General features: G+C 57.4%; 1 protein-coding gene across 1 annotated transcript in view; it reads left to right on the top strand.

Annotated features, from left to right (window-relative positions):
* COG5 (component of oligomeric golgi complex 5) overlaps positions 1-21,653 on the top strand; it is a 28,197-nt gene extending 6,544 nt beyond the window's left edge. The window contains exons 7-22 of the mRNA XM_032969850.2: positions 9,249-9,379; positions 10,994-11,156; positions 11,852-11,967; positions 12,537-12,614; positions 14,106-14,187; positions 14,546-14,753; positions 15,388-15,549; positions 16,306-16,405; positions 16,603-16,713; positions 17,010-17,072; positions 17,298-17,401; positions 18,229-18,484; positions 18,907-18,983; positions 19,244-19,370; positions 19,694-19,773; positions 21,176-21,653. Coding sequence (XP_032825741.2) covers positions 9,249-9,379; positions 10,994-11,156; positions 11,852-11,967; positions 12,537-12,614; positions 14,106-14,187; positions 14,546-14,753; positions 15,388-15,549; positions 16,306-16,405; positions 16,603-16,713; positions 17,010-17,072; positions 17,298-17,401; positions 18,229-18,484; positions 18,907-18,983; positions 19,244-19,370; positions 19,694-19,773; positions 21,176-21,290 — 1,973 coding nt within the window. The 3' untranslated portion in view covers positions 21,291-21,653. The remainder of the gene's footprint in view (positions 1-9,248; positions 9,380-10,993; positions 11,157-11,851; positions 11,968-12,536; positions 12,615-14,105; positions 14,188-14,545; positions 14,754-15,387; positions 15,550-16,305; positions 16,406-16,602; positions 16,714-17,009; positions 17,073-17,297; positions 17,402-18,228; positions 18,485-18,906; positions 18,984-19,243; positions 19,371-19,693; positions 19,774-21,175) is intronic.
* Positions 21,654-22,187: the final 534 nt, after the last annotated feature.

Raw genomic sequence — 22,187 nt, 5'->3', positions numbered from 1 at the left:
GTGAGTGCCGGAACACAGGTGTGCATGTGTGTGCTACGTATGTACGCATGTACTGGTGTACATGTGTATGTACGTGTGTGCACGTACGGGAGGGAGCGGTGGCGCAGTGATTAGCGCTTCATGCTACCAACTCAACTAGTGCGACCCGAGTTTGGTTTCCGCTCGCCGCCAACATCATTGACTAATGTCTGAACCAGTCCTGGGCCTTTCCTATTTAGACTCAGCCTTAGGTGAGTACCTGGTGCAGTGTGTAATATTTCAGCACTGGGGAGACAAAGACGACCGGGTGTGGTATTTGCCACCCACCCCCTCGTGTCTCATGTTGGCCTTAATAGGTGCTCGCTAACAGCACTTGCCCCAAAAGACTGCTAAGGCTATACGGGGGATCTTTGTACTTGTGTGTGTGTGGGGTGGGGAGATTAGGGTTTGTCTTGGTAACGGGCTAAGCTGCTGTTGCTGGGGCTGACATTCCCCCATGGTACCAGCTGGAAAAAAAAATCGCCATGGCAACTAGCCCGTTTTTAACGAGCCGGGGGCCTACCCACCTCTCCCTGGAGGGAAGATGAATTGGACTCATAGCTGCGCCAACCCCCCAACTCTCTCCTCTCCCCCGCACCCCCATATCCCCACCCCCCTTGGAACGTCCGACATCGCCGGTTCTTCCTGTGCCCGGTCGCGCTCACCTTGAGCCGTCGTCCTCTAGCAGCTGTTGTTTACCCAACCCCCCCACCCCTCCCTGGTCAGGGACCTCTGACCCTAGGTGACTGTAATGGACATTAAAGATCCCGTGACGTCGTTCGCAAGAGTAGGCCCAAGCTGTGCCACCTGTGCCACCTGTGTCACGGTCCAAATAAAAAAAAATAATTATGCTGCAAATATCTCAAACACACCAGCGATCATCGGACCCTACTACTGACAGACTCGTGCACGTGCGTAGGCCAGGTGCCCAGTCACCTTGTGCTGCACAGGGGCAGCTGCCGCTGGAGGGGGTGCCCCTTTCAAGTGCGTTGAGGTGAGACGCGACCCGTGTGGAGCACGCCCGCCGGGTGTCGTACGGTGCACGCCAGACACGCGACCTCCCATCTGCTGCGCGACCCTCGGTGACGCGTGGCGTTTTATCTCTGACCCTTGAAAGAGACGTGACCCCTGCTATGACACCTGACCTTTAATCTCTTTTGACCCTTTTGACACGTGACCCTTAAGACATATGACACCCTAATCTCGATCCTTTTACCCTGAAAGACACACGACCCGTCGCACTTTAATATCTCTTGACCCTTAAGTGACGCGTGACCCGCTTACTGAAGTACTACCCTTGACCGCGGTCGAGCGCTGCGTCCACTGCGGTAGACAGCTACAGTTCACACGGCCGCTGTGGAACGGTATTAATATTTGCGGGGCTTTTGTTGCCTCGCATTAAACCAAAATTACCTTTGGGAGGTGGGGGCGGTACTTTTCTTTTTAGCAATTCATGCATGACGAAGGTTAACCTCCGCCATCTAAATTAATTTTATTTTCTTCCTTTGAAAATCATAATTACATCCCAAACGCGCTGCCATTCCCGCTGCCGCCGCACTACTACACGATCATATGCAGCTGCTAATCTCCTAAGCGACCAATGTTATGGTTCATAATTTTCTGCCAATTGCCTGATCATGCCGGCTCTCACTGCCAGTGAAACGTCGGTACCCAGTAGTTAAATGTAGTGAGTGGATCGCTCCCCAACAACATCGATGGTGATGATGGTGGTGAAGCGGTAGTAAATTGATCAATTGACCACGTTTTTTAACATGACGGCTTTTTCTATTCTCATCTTGCCCATGACGGTAGCGACAAGATCTTCAGGAGCGAAGTGCCAATGTGGAGTTCTGCTGCTGGCCACGACGAGAGGCCTTCAGCAGCAAGAGAGAGTTCGTGTCGTTTTGCTGTTCCTCCTTCATTGAAGAAGCGCAGACTACAGTTGCTTACCATACGGTCCATAGTTTGGGTTGTACGGCCACAATCGCACTCCCTTGGCTCGTGTTTTAATTTTCCATTCATGAAGGAGATGCGAGCAGCCGCCTGTTGTTCTGATGCGGTTGATGGTCGCACCACCAGTGTGTTCATGGAGGAGGAATGTCAAAGCGAGGAGGTGTGCGGTGTTTGGGTCTAGAATGAGGTGTTTATCCTCGACGTCCGCGTTGTTCCACGCTGTTCGCCAGCAGCGTCCTTCCCGACCTGGGTGAGATTCCAGGATGGTGACAGCAGCAGCGAAACGGAACTTGAGCCGTTGGCGGCGTGAGCGAGGGTCATTCTTGAGGTCTTGGTTGATGATGGTTGTAGGCGGTTGTCGGTGGTTGATGATGGTTGTAGGTGGTTGTAGGTGGTTGTAGTTGGTTGATGATGGTTCTAGACGGTTGTTAGTGGTTGATGATGGTTGTAGGTGGTAGTAGGTGGTTGTAGGTGGTAGTTGTTTTTGGCAGAACAACTTAATTAATTGGCTGTGTCAGGTGGAGGAGGGTTTACGACACAAACGTTACCTGTCTTATTATTATTTGGAACTGGAAGGGAGCAGTGGAGAATAGCCCCCCAGAAGATGACATCACAGAACTACTCGTGAGATCGCTCTCAATCTACCCACACTCGCGGCGGCATCACACTCATTCGCAAGGCGTTTCAACCACTCTCGGATAGCGACTCACAGTGGCTACTTGTGGTAGTCACTCTTGGTAGTCGCTCATAGTGGTTATTTACAGTGGCTACTTGGGTAGTGACTCATAGTATATGTTTGTATGTTGAACTTTTCCACCGTACCTAGCCAACTGTCGCTACGAATGGTATGCAGCATCGCAGTCACTCTTGATGGAAGTCAATCCGGGAGTCACTCTCGCGTGGTGACGATCTCGGTGACGCAGCGCTCCGTCGTGTCGCTGAGCTGCGTGACCTCGACCCGGAGGCGCGCGAGGGCGCGACCCCCGCGCAACACCCCCGGCGCGGGGTCGGGGGTTGCGTGCTGCCCGGGGCTCACGCTGACGCCCGCCCTCCCCCTCAGCCCCTCCCCTTCCTCCCCCTCCTCCTCCGCGCCGTCGGGAAGACCCCTCTCCGCTCGCCAGCCCGGCGCCCTCCCGGCGCCGTCCGACACGCGGCGCCACCACCAGCGGAACCGAGGCCGGGCAGCACCGGCGGCGGGGCTGGCCGGGCACCGGCAGAGGGCGGCGGCGATGGCCTCGCGCACGCCCTGCCGCGTGAAGCCGTAGAGCGCCGGGTGCAACGCCGCGGTGGCGTAGGCGAGGGCCAGAAGCGCCGGCCTCACCCGCAGCGCCAGCTCCAGCCCCTCGTCGCCGTTGGCGCCGCCCGCCGTCGTAGCGAGCACGAGGTTGAGCGTCTGCACGGGCGCCCAGCAGCCGGCGAAGGAGCCGACGATGGCGAGCGAGGTGCGCAGCACGCGGCGCTTACGCGCTCGGCGCTCGCGGTGCCGCCGCACGGCGCGCTTAATGGCGAGGACCACCGCCACTGACGTGTGCACGCCCATGGGCGCCGGCTTGCGCGCCGGCTCCAATGTTGGCGCCGCAGGAGTCCGCGCCGTCGGCTTGGCGCCGGCGCCGCCCGCGCTGTGCAGCCCCGACGCGAAGCGGAAGCGCAGCGCGCGCACAATTTTGCCGTACGTGAGCAGCATGGCGCCGGTCGCCAGCAGAAAAACTGGCGCCTGGGGAACGAGGTGGTTGAAGCGCAGGCGTATCTCAGAGCCGCCCCGGCAACCCCCGCCACACCCAAAGCCGGCGTCATCAATGCTGTCGTTGCCGATTCTGGTGCTGACGTTCGGGCCACGCCGGTTGGGCTGCTGCAGGATCCAGTCGGGCCGCACGAGCGGGCAGGCGAAGGCGGCGGCCGACAGTGCCCAGAGAGCGGCGAGCACGGCTCCGGCGCGGCGCGGCGTGAGGAGGCGGCTGGTGGGGCGCACGCCCATGTCGTAGCGGTCGAGCGTCACCAGCAGCACGCCCGTCGACGTGGCAACGCCCGCGAAACTGGCGCACGCCTCGTGCAGCGCGTACAGATTGCCGGCGCGGCCGCCTGGTCGCCAGCCCCGTTGCCGACGCCCGTCCTCCTCTGGAGTGACGGGGTTCTCGGTTTTATTTTTGGCGCCAGCGCCAGTTGGTCTGGGGGCCAATGAGGAGGCGATACTCCGGCCGGTCCTGACGTGCACCGTCCTCGCCCCGTGGCGTGACCTCCGCGGGGCTTCGTCGGCGTGTTCAGCGGTGCCGGCGGCTTCTCGGCAGCCCGATGGGGCGACGCTGGGAGTCGCCGCCGGAGCGTCGCTGGCCGACGCGATTGCGTCCCGGTTGACCCCGGCGCCGGTCGGCGTCGTTGGCGGCACCCCAGGGTAGAACGGCACGGGCACCAGCCCGGGCAACAGCGTAGGCACCGGCAGCAGCAACGCGGCGGCGGCCACGGGGGCACAGGCGACGCTGATGAGCAAGTCCAGCGCGTGCACGCTCGCCGTCACCATGACGCTCACGCTCACCGCCGATCCCCTCCCACCCACGCCGGCGCCCCCCCACGAGGCGCCACCCACCGACAGCCCCCTCCGTTGCGCCGAGCGGGCCCCGTTCCCCGCGCTGGCGCGGCAGCGGCCGCAGGCTCCGCCGGCCGCCAGCACCAGCACGTTGCAGGACAGCCCCAGCACGGCCTCGAGAACCAGCAGGGCGGCCACTCCTGCGCGCAGCCACAGCGGCCACGGCTCCTCCATGTCGGGGGCGCCGGCCGCACCGGCAGCGCCAGGGAGGGACCGTCGAGTGGCGCGTAAAGTAGATCGCGCTGTCGCTCGTGCAGCCGCTAGTCCGGTCGATGGCACCGATGCTCGTGAAGTCGATGGGGCGGTTGTCGCACTTTCACGCGGTCAGCCGAGGGTCATTCCGTCCGTCATCTCAGTCGCCCGTGCAGTTACTAGCACAGTCGACCCTGCAGTCGCTCCTCCGGTCCGTCACCCAGTCAGCCCTTCCTTCAGGTCTTTCTTGAGTAATTCCTTGAGTTGTTCTCTCAGTCACTCCTCCATTCAAGCCCTGCGCAAGGAGAGAGAGGGGTGGCCCGTGTATTGGGGACACGCCGTGTGTGGTGTGGCCCGTGTGTGTGTGAGACAGGATGGGTGTGGTGTGGCCTGACCTTCTCCCTGCTCTTCCCGCTGTGGGGTGAAGGTCGGCTGTGAGAGGTGGTGGTGGAGCCGAGTGTGGGTCGTGTGTATTGTGTGTGGAGTCTGGCACGGAGTGTGCAGACGCACATCCTGACATACGGAAATCATGCACACGGACACACAACACAGAGTTCCCCCGCCCATAGCGTGAACGGACTGTTGGGGAAAGTGTTGTTAGCGAGCACCTGTGAAGGCCGGGATGGTACACGAGGGGGTGGTATGGCCAGAACCACGCACAGCCATCTTTGTCTCGCCAGTGCTGATGTTATGTGCCACACATGGTACTCGTTTAAGGCTGAGTCTACCTAGAGGGTGCCCAGAAATAGGTCAGATAATCACTCATGTTGGCTATGAATAGGAAGTGAACTCGGTGTGCTGAGTTTATAGCGCAGTGCATTCACCACTACACTCGCTCCTCATCCGCACACATGCACACGTGTAACACATAAACGTACACGCGGAGAAATACACACAGACGTAGTTACACACTTGCATATACACTCATCACGCATACAGATGCAGGCTCATACATAGACCGACACATGCACAGACAAAGACATACAAAAAACACACACACCACACTCACCTGTACATTCAGTGCGCACACACCACACTCACCTGTACATGCACTCACCTGTATAGCATCACGTAGGAGTGCCGCATTGCCCACTGCCAGTCATCCACACTGGCCTGCCGCCCCACTCTCCCTCTCACGCTGTCCACTCTCTCCAACTCTGTCTGATAAATCTGATGATCTCGTTCTCTCCTCGCTTCTCCTCGCTCTTCCTTATCACGCTCTGCTTCACGGCTCTCTCTCCTCTCTCTCTGATTATCTCTCTCCCCTGTCTTTCTTGCTCCCCGTGCTGTTGTGAGCTGTGTCTGCACTGCTGGGAGACTCCTCTCGCTGTCCCCTCTCCCCTCGCTCTCCCTCCCCCCCCTCACTCCTCCTCTCTCCCCTCCCTCCCTCTTGCTGTCTGTCACTCGTCGCTCTCCCTTCCCAATTATTTGCTCTCTCTGCTCACTATCTCCCTCCTCACTGTCTCCATCCTCACTGTCTCCCTCCTCACTCTCCCCCTCCTCACTGTCTTCCTCCTCACTCTCCCCCTCCTCACTCTCTCCCTCCTCACTGTCTCCCTCCTCACTGTCTCCCTCCTCACTGTCTCCCTCCTCACTCTCTCCCTCCTCACTGTCTCCATCCTCACTCTCTCCCTCCTCACTGTCTCCCTCCTCACTCTCCCCCTCCTCACTCTCTCCCTCCTCACTGTCTCCCTCCTCACTCTCTCCCTCCTCACTGTCTCCATCCTCACTCTCCCCCTCCTCACTGTCTCCCTCCTCACTGTCTCCCTCCTCACTCTCCCCCTCCTCACTCTCCCCCTCCTCACTCTCTCCTCACTGTCTCCCTCCTCACTGTCTCCCTCCTCACTGTCTCCCTCCTCACTCTCTCCATCCTCACTCTCCCCCTCACTCTCCTCCACCTCACTCTCTCCCTCACTGTCTCCCTCCTCACTCTCTCCCTCACTCTTCCCCTCCTCACTGTCTCCCTCCTCACTGTCTCCCTCCTCACTCTCTCCCTCCTCACTCTCCCCCTCCTCACTCTCTCCCTCTTCACTCTCTTCCTCCTCACTGTCTCCCTCCTCACTGTATTCCTCCTCACTCTCCTCACTCTCTGCCTCATCACTTTCTCCCTCATCACTTTTTCCCTCCTCACTCTCTCCTCACTATTCTCGCCGCCCTCTCCCTCTGCACTAACTCAATTTCCCCTTACTCTCCCTCTTCGCTCTCTCCTCTGCACACTCCCCCTCTCTCCCTTCGCTCTCCCCTCTGCACACTCCCCCTCTCTCCCTTCGCTCTCCCCTCTGCACACTCCCCCTCTCTCCCTTCGCTCTCCCCTCTGCACACTCCCCCTCTCTCCCTTCGCTCTCCCCTCTGCACACTCCCCCTCTCTCCCTTCGCTCTCCCCTCTGCACACTCCCCCTCTCTCCCTTCGCTCTCCCCTCTGCACACTCCCCCTCTCTCCCTTCGCTCTCCCCTCTGCACACTCCCCCTCTCTCCCTTCGCTCTCCCCTCTGCACACTCCCCCTCTCTCCCTTCGGTCTCCCCTCTGCACACTCCCCCTCTCTCCCTTCGCTCTCCCCCGTGCGCTCTGTGAGGACCAAACTCTCTGGGGAGAGTCTTCTTGGGGGCCGAGGAAGTGGGGCCAGGTGGGGAGTGTTGGAAGGAGGTCTGTGTATGGTGTGTGTAGACCCTGTGTATGGTGTGTGTGTGTAGACCCTGTATATGGTGTGTGTGTGTAGACCCTGTGTATAGTGTGTGTAGATCCTGTGTATGGTGTGTGTAGACCCTGTGTATGGTGTGTGTGTGTAGATCCTGTGTATGGTGTGTGTGTGTAGACCCTGTGTATGGTGTGTGTGTGTAGACCCTCTGTATGGTGTGTGTGTGTAGACCCTGTGTATTGTGTGGGTGTGTGTGTGTAGACCATGTGTATTGTGTATGGTGTGTGTAGACCCTGTGTATGGTGTGTGTGTGTGTGTGTAGACCCTGTGTATGGTGTGTGTGTAGACCCTGTGTATGGTGTGTGTGTAGACCCTGTGTATTGTGTGTGTAGACCCTGTGTATGGTGTGTGTAGACCCTGTGTATGGTGTGTGTGTAGACCCTGTGTATGGTGTGTGTGTAGACCCTGTGTATTGTGTGTGTAGACCCTGTGTATTGTGTGTGTAGACCCTGTGTATGGTGTGTGTGTTGACTTTGCTGCGTGCACTGCACGCAGCGGCCCCTGTCCAGCCTGTGTGAGGTTGTTAATTGAAGGCCGCTGCGGTCGATGCTGGGCAGTGGCCTAACGAGGTCACACATGGCACTGAACCCCCGGGGAGGGGCAAGTGTAGTACACTGTATGATTGTGTGCATGTTATCTGTGTTTGTATAAAAACTGTTGCTTTTCACAATGCCATACGAAAGAAGATCTGTGTTTGTGTATATATGGGGAATGGTGGTGCAGTGGTTAACGCACTGCGCTACGACCCCGGCGACCCATGTTTGCTTCCCGCTCGATCACCTACACCAGTGACGATTGTCTGAACCGGTCCTGGGCATCCCCTAGGTCGACTCAGCCTTAAATGAGTACCAAGTGCGGTGTGTAAACATCACCACTGGGGAGACAAAGGCGGTCAGGCATGGTGCTGACCACGCATCCCCTCTTGTGCCATGCCAGCGTTCATGGGTGCTACTCGCTAACAGCACAGTCTGTCGGCTATCGGAGGGATCTTTGTGTGTATACATATATATCTGGTGGGGAGCAGGAGTCGAGGGCTTAGCGCCGTTTACAGCCCTGAGTTAGTGGTGGAAATGCCACATTCATATGGCGGGGGTGGGCCCATTTATAGAGCAATCACTGTTGACTTCCCCACCAAGCGGAGGGATGAAGGGCACGAGTTTGGCCCCCCGACCAGTAGTTGAACTTGCGAGCGGCTCGCTTCACCCGAGACCGAGGCCAGAGTAGAGAAGTCCTCTGCATTCAGTCCGTGCTCTCATCAATGGCCCCGAACACCCTGGCGCCGGATCGTCTCGAAAGATTTCCAGTTTCCCGGCGGCAACTCAAACCCGCGCTGTGCGGGGCTAAGGCGGCGGTGGCGATGTATTCTAATGAGGCGGTTATGCTAATGAGGGAGAAGAGAACCGGGTTTCCACGGCGCGTCGGCCGCCCTGGCGATGCTATTAATAGCGCCACGGCAGCCGCTGCGTGGCTGATTAATGGAACTGGAACATAGCGGTTTGCGAACTCACTGTGCCGCCAACTCGGCAAGATGAGCTCGATTCCCGTGCCGCGGCTAGAGCGGTGAGCGATGGGCTTCACGGATCATTGGGTTCTTCCAGCTTAAATAAAATCGCCGTTGTCTCTGTCTGTCTTAGCCGGGCCGTGGCCTGCCTTCGGCCGACGTACAATATAGTACCCGGTGCGGTGCGTAAATGTCGCCGTTGGGGAGAGGGAGGTGGCCAGGGTGTGGTTCCGGCCACATTGCGTCTTGGTGCACCGCATCGGCCTTAATAGGCGCTCGCTAATGTCGCCGTGCTCTCTGTGTACAGACTACCTGTGCCAGGGTGTGGACCTGTCAGGGGTGGAGGTGATCGCGGGCGACCTGGTGTTCATCGCGAGGGCGCGCGGGGAGGTGGAGGCCCAGGGCTCCAGGCTGCTGCAACAGGGCATGGAGACCCAGGTGCGTGTGAACTGCCCACGTCACGTCACGTCAGGTCGGACCCCCAGCTCCTGGAGCATGGAGCGGTGAGAGACGGAGACACAGAGAGAAAGAGGTGCATATTGAGAGACAGACACAAGGAGACACAGGGATAGAGACACAGCAAAACACAGAGACAGATAGGGACAGCAAAAGAGACAGATAGAAGACAGACGACGAGATAGAGACTACATGCATCCTATCCAACGCTATCACTCTGGCCTCTCTCCGATTGTAGTTCGTGTTATAAAGACAACTTGGAAGAGTAATGCGTTGGTGAGAGTCTACGATGCTATTTCACCGAGAGCGATTTCTGTCGCGGCCGTCGAGATTTGTTTTGACCCAGTGGAAAAATAATTAACTCGGAAATTCCTGAAAACAGCCGCGTTCCATTCCAGCAGGGACGGAGCGAGCATCCCAGTGGAGCGGCCTGGGCACCCGTTGGCATGGTTACCGAGCAGAGCCCCCGAACGAGCCATCACGTACCGACGCACAGTCCGTGCGTCCGCGTGTGTGTGTGTGAGCGCATGGGGAGCAGTGGTGTAGCGGTCAGCGCGCTGCGCTACGAACCTGACGACGCGGGTTCGATTCCCGCTCACGGCCAACACCAGTGACGATTATCTGAACCGGTCCCGGGCCTCCCCTAAGTCGACTCAGCCCCAAATGACTACCTAGTGCGATGTGTAAACATCGCCACTAGGGAGACAAAGGCGGCCGGGCGTGGTGTTGGCCACCCACCCCCTCGTGTGCCGTGCCGGCCTTCATAGGTGCTCGCTAACAGCACTTGCCCCTACAGTCTGTTACAGGCTATACGGGGATCTTTGTTCTTTGTTTTGTGAGCGCCCCAAGAGGTCTCCGCTTCTCCCCGGTGTCCACCTTGCCTGATGTCCACCTTCCCCAGTGTGGTGACCACCTCTCCCTGGTGGCCACCACTCATGTGCTCCACCTTGCCTGGTGTCCACCCTCCCTGGTATCCACTTCTATTTAGTGTCCACCTCTTCTGGTGTTCACCTTTCCTGGTGTCCACCTCCCGTGGTGCCCACTGCCACCCCGCCGGATTGGCCTTTGTGTTCCACCGTTGATCTGGAGGAGCGGGGGTGGTGGTGGTGGGAGTCGGCGGTGGATGTGTGGCGCCGCCGTTAACGTAATTAGAGGCCATTATGGATCGATTGGGACGCCTTGTTAGGGCCACAGCCCAACCATGGGGTGCTCGTTAGGGTTCGACACGAACGCACAGGGGAGGTCGCGCGCTCGTGTGTGGGTGTGTGTGCGTGCGTGCGTATGCATATCTGTGTGTGCGCGGTGGCGCAGTGGTTTAGCAGCACTGCACTCGTCGACTCGAGTTCGATTGCGGCTCAGCCTCAAATTAATACCTGGTGCGGCTTGTAAACATCACCACTTGGGAGACAAAGGCGGCCGGGCGTTGTGCCGGCCACCCACCCCCTCTTGTGCCGTGCCGTCCTTCATAGGTGCTACTCGCTAACAGCACTTGCCCCAATAGTCTGTTGAGGAAATACGGGGGGTGATCTTTGTCCTTCTTTATGTATATCTGTGCACGTGTGCGTGTCTGCGTACGTGCGCGTGTCTCCCCATCAGAACCCCACACAGGTGGGCACGGCGCTGCAGGTGTTCCACAACCTGGGCGGCCTGGCCACCACGGTGGGGCGCGTACTGGAGTCGGCACGCGCCACGCTGCACGAGCAGACGCGCCGAGCGCTCGACGCTCGCGCCCTCAGCCAGGCCGTGGGGGGCTCACGTGGTGAGGGGGGCGGTGAGGCGGGGGGGGCAGGGCTGAGATGAGTTGGAGGAGTGAGTGTGCGGCGGGCATGGTGGTAAAAGGTGAACAAGTGAATGCAGGAAGCGCAGCGAGCGGACGAGGGCGAGTGGGCATAGATGGTTGAGTGGGTTCGTGTGGTGAGGCTGGAGGGGGCATACAGGGTGACGGTGGGTGAGGTGGAAGTCGACGGGTGTGGGGTGAGTGGAGGGAAAGGTGAGGGGGGTGATGAGTGTTGAAGGGGGCGTGCGGGGTAAAGGGCAAGGGAGGTGATCCGAAGGCGTCTGTTTTCACGCCCGTTATAACCCGGTCTCACGCACACAGATGCAATTACCATCGACCACTGCGCGTGCACATGCACGCGCGTCTTTGTGTGGAGTAGCGGAGCGGTGGTTAGCGCGCTGCGCTACAAACCCGGCGACCAGAGTTTGATTCCCGCTCACGGTCAGCACCAATGACAATTATCTGAACCGGTCCTGGACCTCCTCTAGGTCAACTCAGCCTCAAATAAGTACCCAGTGCAGCGTGTAAACATCAGCGTTGGGGAGACAAAGGCGGCCCGGGCGTGGCGCTGGCCACCCACCCCCTCGTGTGCCGTTCCAGCCGTCATAGGTGCTCGCTAACAACACTTGCCCCAAAAAGTCTGTGAAAGCTACACGGGATCTTTGTCTGTGTGCCAGGTTCGACTCCGGGCCGTACCTCCATGGTCGCCCCTGGCAACTCCGCCGCGTTCCGAGCAGCCCTGTGGACCAATGTGGAGCGGCTCATGGACCACGTGTTCTCAGCCTGCACCCAGGTACCTTGCTGTCCACCCTCCCTGGTGTCCACCACTCCTGGTGTCCACCACTCCTGGTATCCACCACTCCTGGTGTCCATTACTCCTGGTGTCCACTCTCTCTGGTATCCACCCTCTCTGTTGTCCACCCTCTCTGGTGTCCACCACTCCTGGTGTCCATTACTCCTGGTGTCCACCCTCACTGGTGTCCACCCTCTTGCGTCCACCGATGCTGGTGTGTGTGTGCACGTGTCTTTGTGTGTACGTCTGTGGGGAGCGGTGGCGCAGCGGTTAGCACGCTGAGCTACGAAGCCGGCGGCCCGAGTTTGAATCCCGCTCAACCGCCAACGCCGGTGACGATGATCTGAACCGGTCCTGGGTCTCCCCTAGGTTGACTCGGTTTCAAATCTTTACCTGGTGCGGTGTATAGATATCGCCAATGGGGAGACAAAGGCGGCTGGGTGTGGTGTTAGCCACCCACCCCCTCGTGCGCCGTGCCAACCTTCGTTGATACTCCTCACTAACTTCACTTGCCCAACAGCCTGCTAAATGCTACATGGGGGATCTTTGTTTTTGTGTCGGGGGTTTAGGTGCAGCACCTGGAGAAGGTTTTGGCAAAAAAACGAGACCCAATCACCCACGTGTGCTTCCTGGAAGAGCTGGCAAAGGTCACGCAGAGCATACACACACACGCACACAAAACACACACACACGCACAGAACACACACACCCAGAGCACAAACACATCCTGAACACACCCCTGAACAAACTGTGAAACACGACCTAGATTACATGGCTGTGTGGTGTCATGTGTGTGGTGTGTGTAGTGTGTGTGTCGTACATGTTGACATGTGGTGTGCTTTGATATGTGTTGATTTGTGTTCATATGTGTGTTGACGTGTGTGATGTGTGTGTGGTGCGTGTGTAGTATGTGTGTGTAGTATGTATGTGTGTGTGGTGCGTGTGTGATGTGTGTGGTGCGTGTGTAGTATGTGTGTGTAGTATGTCTGTGTAGTGTGTGTGTGGTGCGTGTGTGATGTGTGTGGTGCGTGTGTAGTATGTGTGTGTAGTATGTCTGTGTAGTATGTGTGTGTGTGTGGAGTGTGTCTGGTGCGTGTGTAGTGACGCAGATCGGAGACAGGAATAATTTGAGGCACCTTTCTTTATTCTTGCACACAATGGGGACTTTATGAACCCTATGTGGTTGCACACTTATATATTTGAACCTGATGGTGGTACCCCGGGGTACCATAGTACCCCAGCTTCGCACAATGTCCGTGATGGAGTCATTTTTAGTCTGTTGATGATGGCGATGCGGCAATCGACTCATCTCGACGAGCTGTACACGATGCACCGCTTCGGTGCGTGCGAGCGTTCAGGGTTTTTGGCACAATCGTCCTCGCTGCGTTTCGACATCGTGAAGTGGCACTGATGTCGGATTGATTGGTACCCCAGTCGCGGAGTGAAGTACACCCCTGGACAAAAATAGTGTCCCAGAAATAAAATATTTAATTGCCTCGGCCAGTTTGTATTATTTGGTGCCCCGGGGTACCGGCATAAGGATCAGATTTATACACAGCCGCCTACTGTTGACGGCACCGTCTAGCTCGTACAGTTGGCAGGCTGTCTAGCTAGCGGCGCCCAGTGATGGTGAAGACGATGGCGACAATGGCGACAAACAGCAGCACGGCGAGGGGATTCACTTTCAGCAACAAGCCCTGAGCTCTCGCTCTGGGCTCCCTCTTATGCTCCTGGCATGGCCTTGCTCCGCCCAGGCCACGCCCCTCTTCTGGAACCTACTAGCAGGTTCCCGGGGCTTCCATATGGACCCCTTCCTGAGCTTTTCCCCTTCGTTGTCTTTTCCCCATGTATACACTGTCGCTTGCTGACGTGTGTACTGCCATACGCTGTCAGTACCACTTTCCGTCAGCAGCCAGCGCTATTACTCTACACGCGTGTGTGGTATGTGTCGTACATGTTGACGTGTGTGTGTTGATGTATGGTGTGCTTTGATGTATGTATTGATTTGTTTTAGTATGTGTGTGGTGTGTGTATGGTGTGTGTGTGGTGCGTATGTGTGTGTGGTGCGTATGTGTGTGTGGTGCGTATCTGGTGTGTGTGTGGTCTGTGTTGATGCGGTGGTTGGGGTGTGCGAGCAGGAGGGCCAGGCTGACATCCTGGCCTCTTTCTGGGCATCAGTGACGCAAACGCTCAGCACCGAACTCCAGAAGGCAGCCAGTGGTGAGGCCACAGCCCTCGCTCACTCCTTACTCACCCATCACTCAGCCCTCACTCACCTCTCACTCATTCACCTCTCACCCACTCCTCACTCACGCTTTATGTACCTGTCATTCATTCCTCATTCACCCCTCGCTACCTCATTCACACCTCTTACTCACAACTCACTATGTATGTATATATGTTGAACTTCTTTTACACCGTACGTAGCCAACCGCGCTAATCAGAGGTTAGTGCACTCACTCACCCTCAACCTCACCTCCCGCTCACCTCCCGCTCACCTCCCATTCACCTTCCAATCACCTCCCGCTCACCTCTCCTCCTGTGTGCCCCCGGCCCCCCTACCCTCCCGCCCCCGTAGACTCGGGCCCTGTGCGCCAGGCTTTGGAGGGCGAGTACCCCAAACTGCTGCGCCACTGCAGCGAGCTGTGGCGCCGGCTGCAGACCCCCCCCGGGGCCCCCCATTATGCGCGGCCCCCCCAGGCTTCTGGTCGGCCCGGCGACGGCGCCGCCACGGAGGGGGACGACACGACGGACGGCGCGGAACGTGCCGCCACGAGCGCTCACGAGTGAGGGCCGGCACCGAGCCTGGCGCGAGCGCCGGCGTTGTTGTGCTCTATTGTATTTGTGTATGTACTCGTGTGTGTGTGTGTGTGGGGAGCGGTAGTGTCACGCTTAGCGCGCTGCGCTGCGAACCCAGCGACCTGAGTTCAATTCCCGCTCATGGCCAACTCCACTGATGATTACATATAATCGTCCTGGGCCTCCCCTAGGTCGACTGAGCCTCAAATGAGTACCTGGTGCAGTGGGTAAAAACATCGCCACTGGGGAGACAAAGACGGTCGGGCGTGGTGTTGTCCACCCCCTCGTGTGCCGTGCCGGCCGTCATTGGTACTCGCGAACAGCACTTGCCCCGAAAGTCGGTTAAGGCTATACGGGGGATCTTTGTGTTTGTGTGTCACTGGTATTTGCCGCTCAATTATCTGAACCGGTGCTGCGCTTCTCCTAGGTCTCAAATGAGTACCTGGTACATTGTATAAATATTGCTAAATTAGTACCTGCAGACAAAGACAGCCGGACACGGTGTTGGCCTCCAACCCCCTAGTTCACCTTGCCGGCCTTCAAAGGTGCTGCTCGCAAATAGCACTTGGCCCACCGTTCTGTTAAAGGCTACATGGTGGACATTTGCCTTCGTGCCCACAGCCCCGAGCAGCACCTGCGCACATGCGTGCGTCCGTTCGAGGCCACGTACCTCGAAAAGTCGCTCTCACGCCTCTTCGACCCGGTCAACCTCGGCTTCCCGCCAGGGGCGCGGGGCCCCCCCTCCCTCGACGAGGTGGACTCCCTCGTCCGCATCATCTCCAGGTGCCTTCCCTCTCCCCTCCACTCCCACCCCCCACCACACCTCACGCTCTAATGCTGAGCTGGGTGTAACGCCGTGTGTGCCTTCCACAGAGAGATGGGTGTGACGCCTTGTGTGACGCCCCCCACAGTGAGTTGTGTGTGACGCTGCGTGTCACCCCGTGTGTGACGCCCCCACAGTGAGCTGGGTGTGACGCCGCGTGTGTGCCGCCCCCACAGTGAGCTGGGTGTGACGCCGCGTGTCACCCCGTGTGCGCCGCCCCCACAGTGAGCTGGCTGTGACGCCGTGTGTGCCGCCCCCACAGTGAGCTGGGTGTGACGCCGTGTGTGCCGCCCCCACAGTGAGCTGGGTGTGACGCCGTGTGTGCCGCCCCCACAGTGAGCTGGGTGTGACGCCGCATGTCACCCCGTGTGTGCCGCCCCCACAGTGAGCTGGGTGTGACGCCGTGTGTCACCCCGTGTGTGACGCCCCCACAGTGAGCTGGGTGTGACGCCGTGTGTCACCCCGTGTGTGCCGCCCCCACAGTGAGCTGGGTGTGACGCCGTGTGTGCCGCCCCCACAGTGAGCTGGGTGTGACGCCGCATGTCACCCCGTGTGTGCCGCCCCCACAGTGAGCTGGGTGTGACGCCGTGTGTCACCCCGTGTGTGACGCCCCCACAGTGAGCTGGGTGTGACGCCGTGTGTCACCCCGTGTGTGCCGCCCCCACAGTGAGCTGGGTGTGACGCCGCGTGTCACTTCGTGTGTGCTGCCCCCACAGTGAGCTGGGTGTGACATCGGTGGACGGAGATCTGAGCTCTGCTGTGGCCAGAAATGTAGCCAAGACGCTGCAGCTGTTTGCTGCCAAATCCGAACAGTTGGTGAGACGCACGCGCATACTCGCACGTACACTCATGCCCGTATACGCACGCACGCGCACACACAAAAAACAAAGACACGCACAAGGACAAATGAATGCACGCACACACGTACAAATACATGAATGCATACGCGCACACAGGCATACATGGGTACACAACCACGTGTGTGTTTTTTACATGTGCGTGCGCGTACTCAGCTGTGCACGCAGGGCGAGGGCAGTCAGGTGATCGGGCCCATGACAGACGGGCAGAGACGCAACGTGGCCCTCGTCAACGCCCTTCACCACCTGCACACCTCCACCATCAAGGTGCTCACCACCCTCACCCGTTCACACACTCATTCACCTCTGCACGTACACTCTCACATATCCACACACACTCACCTATCTACTCACTCAATGCATCCACAAAAGCAAAGACAAAGATCCCCGTGTATCTTTAACAGACTTGGGGAAAGTTATGTTAACGAGCACCCCAATGCAGGACCTTCCTGCAAACAAAACTTTGGACTCGGTGTAGTCCTGGATAAATAAATAAGTATATATCATTATGAATTTATATAAATTATGTATATTGTATACCTCCTTGTGCTTGTGTGCTGCAGGTGCTGTCTTGTATTAATGCCCTGCCCCCAGCTGCCATGGAGGCCATTCAGGAAAGCCTGCAGGTGAGGCCTAATACGTCATGGCCATGTTTGTCATGCGTAGACGCGTGCACGCGTGTACGTGAGTGAGGAGCAATTGCACAGCGGTTAGCTGTCAATGTGTCTGGTGTGTGCTGCATCCCTGCGTCTGGGTACATGATCCTCTCTCTCTCCACACGCACGCACGCACGCACACGCGCGCACACACACGCATACATATGTACACACGCGCGTGCACGCATTTCCCAGGTGGTTGAGCAGCTGATGGAGAGCACCTTGCGCCCTCAGCTGCAGTCATTCCAGGACGCTGTGGAGGCCATTCTGCTCACGATGCACCAAGAGGACTTCTCAGGGTGGGTGTGTGCGGCCCACGATGTGCGTGTGTCGTGGGCACAGACAAACATCCCCTGTATAGCTCTAGCTGGCTGTTTGGGGCAAGTGCCATTAGCTTGCACCTGTGACGGCCAGCAGGGCAGACTCGGGGGTGGGTGGCTCGTACCATGCCCAGCCATCTTTTTCTCGCCAGTGCTGATGTTTAAACACCGCATCAGTTGCTCGTTTAAGACTGAGTCGACCTAGAAAAGGCCCAGAAGCGGTTGAGATATTCATCACCGGTGTGAGTGGCAATCAAACTCCTGTCCCTGGATTCGTCGCGCAGCGCTTTGTCTTTGTGCTGTGGGAAGCTCGGTTAGCCGAGTTCCATTCCTACCCACGGCCAACATCTAAATACAGACATCAGCACTCGGGAGACAAAGGCTGCCGAGCATGGTGCTGGCCACCCACACGCCCCTTGTGTGCTGTGCTGCCCTTCGTAGGTGATCGATAATTGCAACTTGCCCCAACAAAAGTGTGCTTGAGGCTACACGTGGAATCTCTGTTTTGTTGTTTGGATGTGTAAGCGGCCGAGTCCGTGCTATGTGTGCGTCTGTACGTGTGTGTACCCGTGTTCGTGCACACGCGTGCGTGCATGTCTGTGTGGTGTGTGTTTGTGCGTGGCTGGAACGGCGGTGCAGTGGTTAGCGCACTGTGCAACATCCCGTTCGAGGCCTTATGGGCGATCTTCGGCTTTTTGTCCACATTCCCCATTCCCGTACAGACGCGGGGACGTACTCCACCCACTTGCCCGTCCGCTGACCTGTCTGACCTCGCGTCCACGGTGCGTGCGTTTGTCTCCACGCAGGTCTGGTGGCCCCGGCCCCGGCCCCGGGTCCGGTGCCCCCGATGCGGCGCCGTGCTCGCTCTATATGCGCGAGCTCCAGGGCTTCGTGAGCCGCGCCGTCTCCGACTACTTCGGCCCCTGGGCGTGCGCCGCGCTGACGACCCGTGCCCTGGAGTCGGCGGCGGCACGCGCTGTGCGTTTGTTCGTGCGCCACGCCAGTTTGGTGCGGCCGCTCGGCGAAGCCGGCAAGATGCGGCTGGCGGCCGACTGCGCCCAGGTAAAGAGCCGGCTGGCCGGTTGGCGGCACTTCCCGAATGGTTCCTCCATCCTCATTCCGCCACGGGCGCAACATCTCCCACGTCTGCCACTTCCTCACCTCCTCTCGTCCCTCACCTCCCCACGTCCCTCACCTCCCTACATCCGTCACTACTCTCTACTCCCCTCCGCACACTCTCCTACCTCTCATTTCACTCTCCAGCTACCAAGGCTTTCCATCAAATCTCCCAATCACCCTTCGATCAATGGGAGATTGCTCATTCTCCTCTGCTGCCCTCGTAGGTCTATGGGTGCAGTGTTCGCCGATGAGTCCTGTATAAGTCTATGTCACTCTTATCTACTGTGCTATCGTTTGTGCTGTCAGTGGCTGCTTTGCGTTATTATCTGTTCGTGCGAGTGCTCAGCCACTGCCTACTCCCACAGATGGAGCTGGCGGTAGCTCCGTTGTGCCGACGAGTGTCAGACCTGGGAAAGCCGTACCGCCTGCTCCGCTCATTCAGGTACCCACGCACTTCAACACACGCCCCATCATACACTGTCACACCAACACACACACTCCAACATACACCATCACACACACCCCGTCATACACTGTCACACCAACACACACGCACCAACGCACCGTCACACACCAACGCACCGTCACACACCAACGCAACAAATAAGATATACCCAAGTTCATACCCGTGTGCATACTCGTGTGTGTACCCGCGTGTTTACCCATGCGTACCCGTGTGGGTACCCATGTGCATGCCCGCAGGCCACTGCTGTTCCAGACAAGCGAGCACGTGGCGGCCAGCCCTGCGCTGGGGGAGCTGGTGCCGCACAGCACCGCGCTGCACCTGCTCTTCTCTCGCGCGCCGCCCGACATGCCCTCTCCTCACCAGGCATGTTGTCACCCTCCCTCAACTTAACATTTAGCGCGCTGCGCTACGAACCCAGCGACCCGAGTTCGTTTACCGCTCACGGCCGACACTGGTGACGAATATCTGAACCGGTCCCAGGCCTCCCCTGGGTCAACTCAGCCTTAAATGTGTGTAAACATTGCCACTAGTAGACAAAGGCAGCCGGGAGTGGTGCTGGTCACCCACCCCCTCATGTGCCCTGCCAGCCTTGAATAGGTGCTACTCGCATTTTAACATTCTGTTAAAGGCTAAATGGGTGATCTTTGTCTATTTAACCCCCACCAACCTCTCGTTTCCCCCTTCAGAGGGTGGACTGGTCCGTGGCTCGGTACTCCCAGTGGATGGACGACCACCCAAGCCAAAGGGACCGACTCACCTTCATCAGGTACCCCACCCTCTCTGACTCACAGTGGAGGGAGCACAGGTGGAGCATCCACCGGTCATCTCGGTCGGTCAACCCCGTGGCACGTGCAGGGTCGGTCCCATGACCTGCCCATCAGCGAGCCTCCCCGTTCATGGGACAGCCTCGAAGTGCACCCAGCCTGCCACAAGCGACGCGGTGACGTCACCGCCACTTGGTGGCGAACGGCGGCTGTTGTTGTTGCGTGTCCATGTGTTTGTACTCGTGTTGTTAAAATCTCTTTTTCGAGCTTTGTGGGGATGTCACCTCTATGGCTGTTGTTGTGAATGTGTGACTATCACGGTATGACTGTAACATTTTGTTCAGTGGACTGCGCCAAGAACCTGGTGACCTAGGTTCGATTCCCGGCCACGACTATTAGCTAGCGTCAGTAGCGCAATTTCTTCAGCTTTAAATGAGTACCTGATGCGCAACTGTAAATATCGGCTATGGCAGGGAGACAAAGGTGGCTGAGAGTAGTGCTGGCAACTGGTGTGCCTTGCCGGCCTTCATAGGTACTCGCTAATAGCCCCAATAGGATGAAGGCTACACGGGGAATCTTTGTCTCTACAACACCTCTGGTGTTGTTGGCAGGTGGGTGGCTTTTGCACTGACATTCTAAAACTAATTATTTCCAGCTGGCTAGGGTATGAATCACACTAATGAAGTGCACAGTACAGAGAGCACTCTCAAACACAGTTGTGAATTTCAGTATCATTTATTCCTGTTTGCCCATGTGTATCATCTGCACTGCAATGTTTACTCGCTCATTCGACGGAGAAGCAAAACAACACGAACAAACTCTCTCCTGAAGCCCTCTCGTCATGGGCAGTAGACCTTCACATTGGGCATTTTGCTCCTGAACATCTTGCTGCTGCCATCATGCGCAAGATGAGAATTGCGTTTGTTCTGCAATGTTTTCCATACGGAGAAATTCTTTCAAATTCCGGTTTGTACTGGTGCCGCGAGATGTTGCCGAGCTCGGGCCCAAAGGACGAAAACGTCAAGCGACCAGCAACAAAGAGCGCTTACAAAGTTGTGATTTGATAGGATTTGACCTGATTTTTTTTTATTGAGCGAGGTTATTATAAGAAAGGAGACAATGCTGTACTAGTAACGAATTGGCATGTTCTGTTTACGTGACAAACCTTACTAATTGGCTGTGCCGGGTGGTGGTGGGTTTAACGACACATTTATATGTACGCGATCTAACCCAAAAAACCTATATAATGGATATTGGTCGCGAAAGCCTACGTATTAAACTGACGGTATAAATAATACCGTGACTGACCATATGACTGATTGACTGATCGTGTCACTGACAGTGTGACTGGGTGACTAACCATGTCACTGACTCTGTCACTGTGTTTGTGTGTGCATGTCCTAGGGGGGCCTTGGAGGCATACGTACAGGGCGTGCGTGCCAAGGATGGGAGGGAGTTTGCTCCCGTCTACCCAGCCATGCTGCAGCTGCTGCAGAACGGCCTCGCTGCTGCCACCTAAGGGGGGCAACCAGGGGATACCGGGGAAAATACCGGGAACACGATAGGACGGGGAGACATTGAACGCTGGGGATCAACGGTGTGGTGCGTGATTACATGGGGTAGTGTTGGGGCATGCCCGGTAATACCGGGACACACTAGCACAGGGACGACGAGTTCACATGGACGCACGCGGAGACACGGGTGGAGACACGGGTGATGCACACAGGAGGACAGAGAGACATGCACATGGGAGGAAGAGACTGGGGTCACGCGTGGGGAGACGATGGGATGTGTGGACACACAGCGTTGTACACAGAACCTCAAGGTGGAAACATTCAGCTATGCCACTTGAGAAAATAAATGTGTACCATGCCGGCCTTAATTGTTGCTCGCTAACGGCTCTTTGAAGGGTTGACCATGGAGCGATTGTTTGCGTGAATCTTAGGTTGTGTCAGTTGGGCATTGCTGGTGCAGTGGCCATCTGCATTGAACCCAGAGGTCAGAGTTCAATTCCGAAGTCATGGATATCTGAACCTGTCATCTAATGAACACCCGAGTATAATGCGTAAGCATCAGCACTGGGGAGACAGTCACCCGCTGTGTGCGTGTCGTTGACTGCACCCGTGCCTTTGGCAATTGTGCTGTACTTAATAGGTGATCGCTAACGCTGCATGCATCGATAGTCTGTAAAGGCTGCACTGGGGATGTTTGTTTATGTGTGTGATGACGGAGGCTCAGCAATACAAATCATCACATTACAGTGAATGCTGTCCACCATAAACAAAATACAAAGACAAACATCAAAACAAACTGAAATTGTGCACCACGGTGTGCGCCTCTATGTTGTGCAGCAGCAGCTTGTGATCTATTTGTCCACTTTCATGACGGGATTCTTGCTCCGATTGCTATTTGCTTT

This window comes from Petromyzon marinus, chromosome 42 (genome assembly GCF_048934315.1).
Source record: "Petromyzon marinus isolate PM22_M1 ecotype Great Lakes invasive population chromosome 42, UKy_Petmar_22M1.pri1.0, whole genome shotgun sequence".
NCBI classification, from domain to species: domain Eukaryota; kingdom Metazoa; phylum Chordata; class Hyperoartia; order Petromyzontiformes; family Petromyzontidae; genus Petromyzon; species Petromyzon marinus.
The sequence above is the reverse complement of the archived record's forward strand: the minus strand, read 5'-3'. Positions and strand labels throughout refer to the sequence as shown.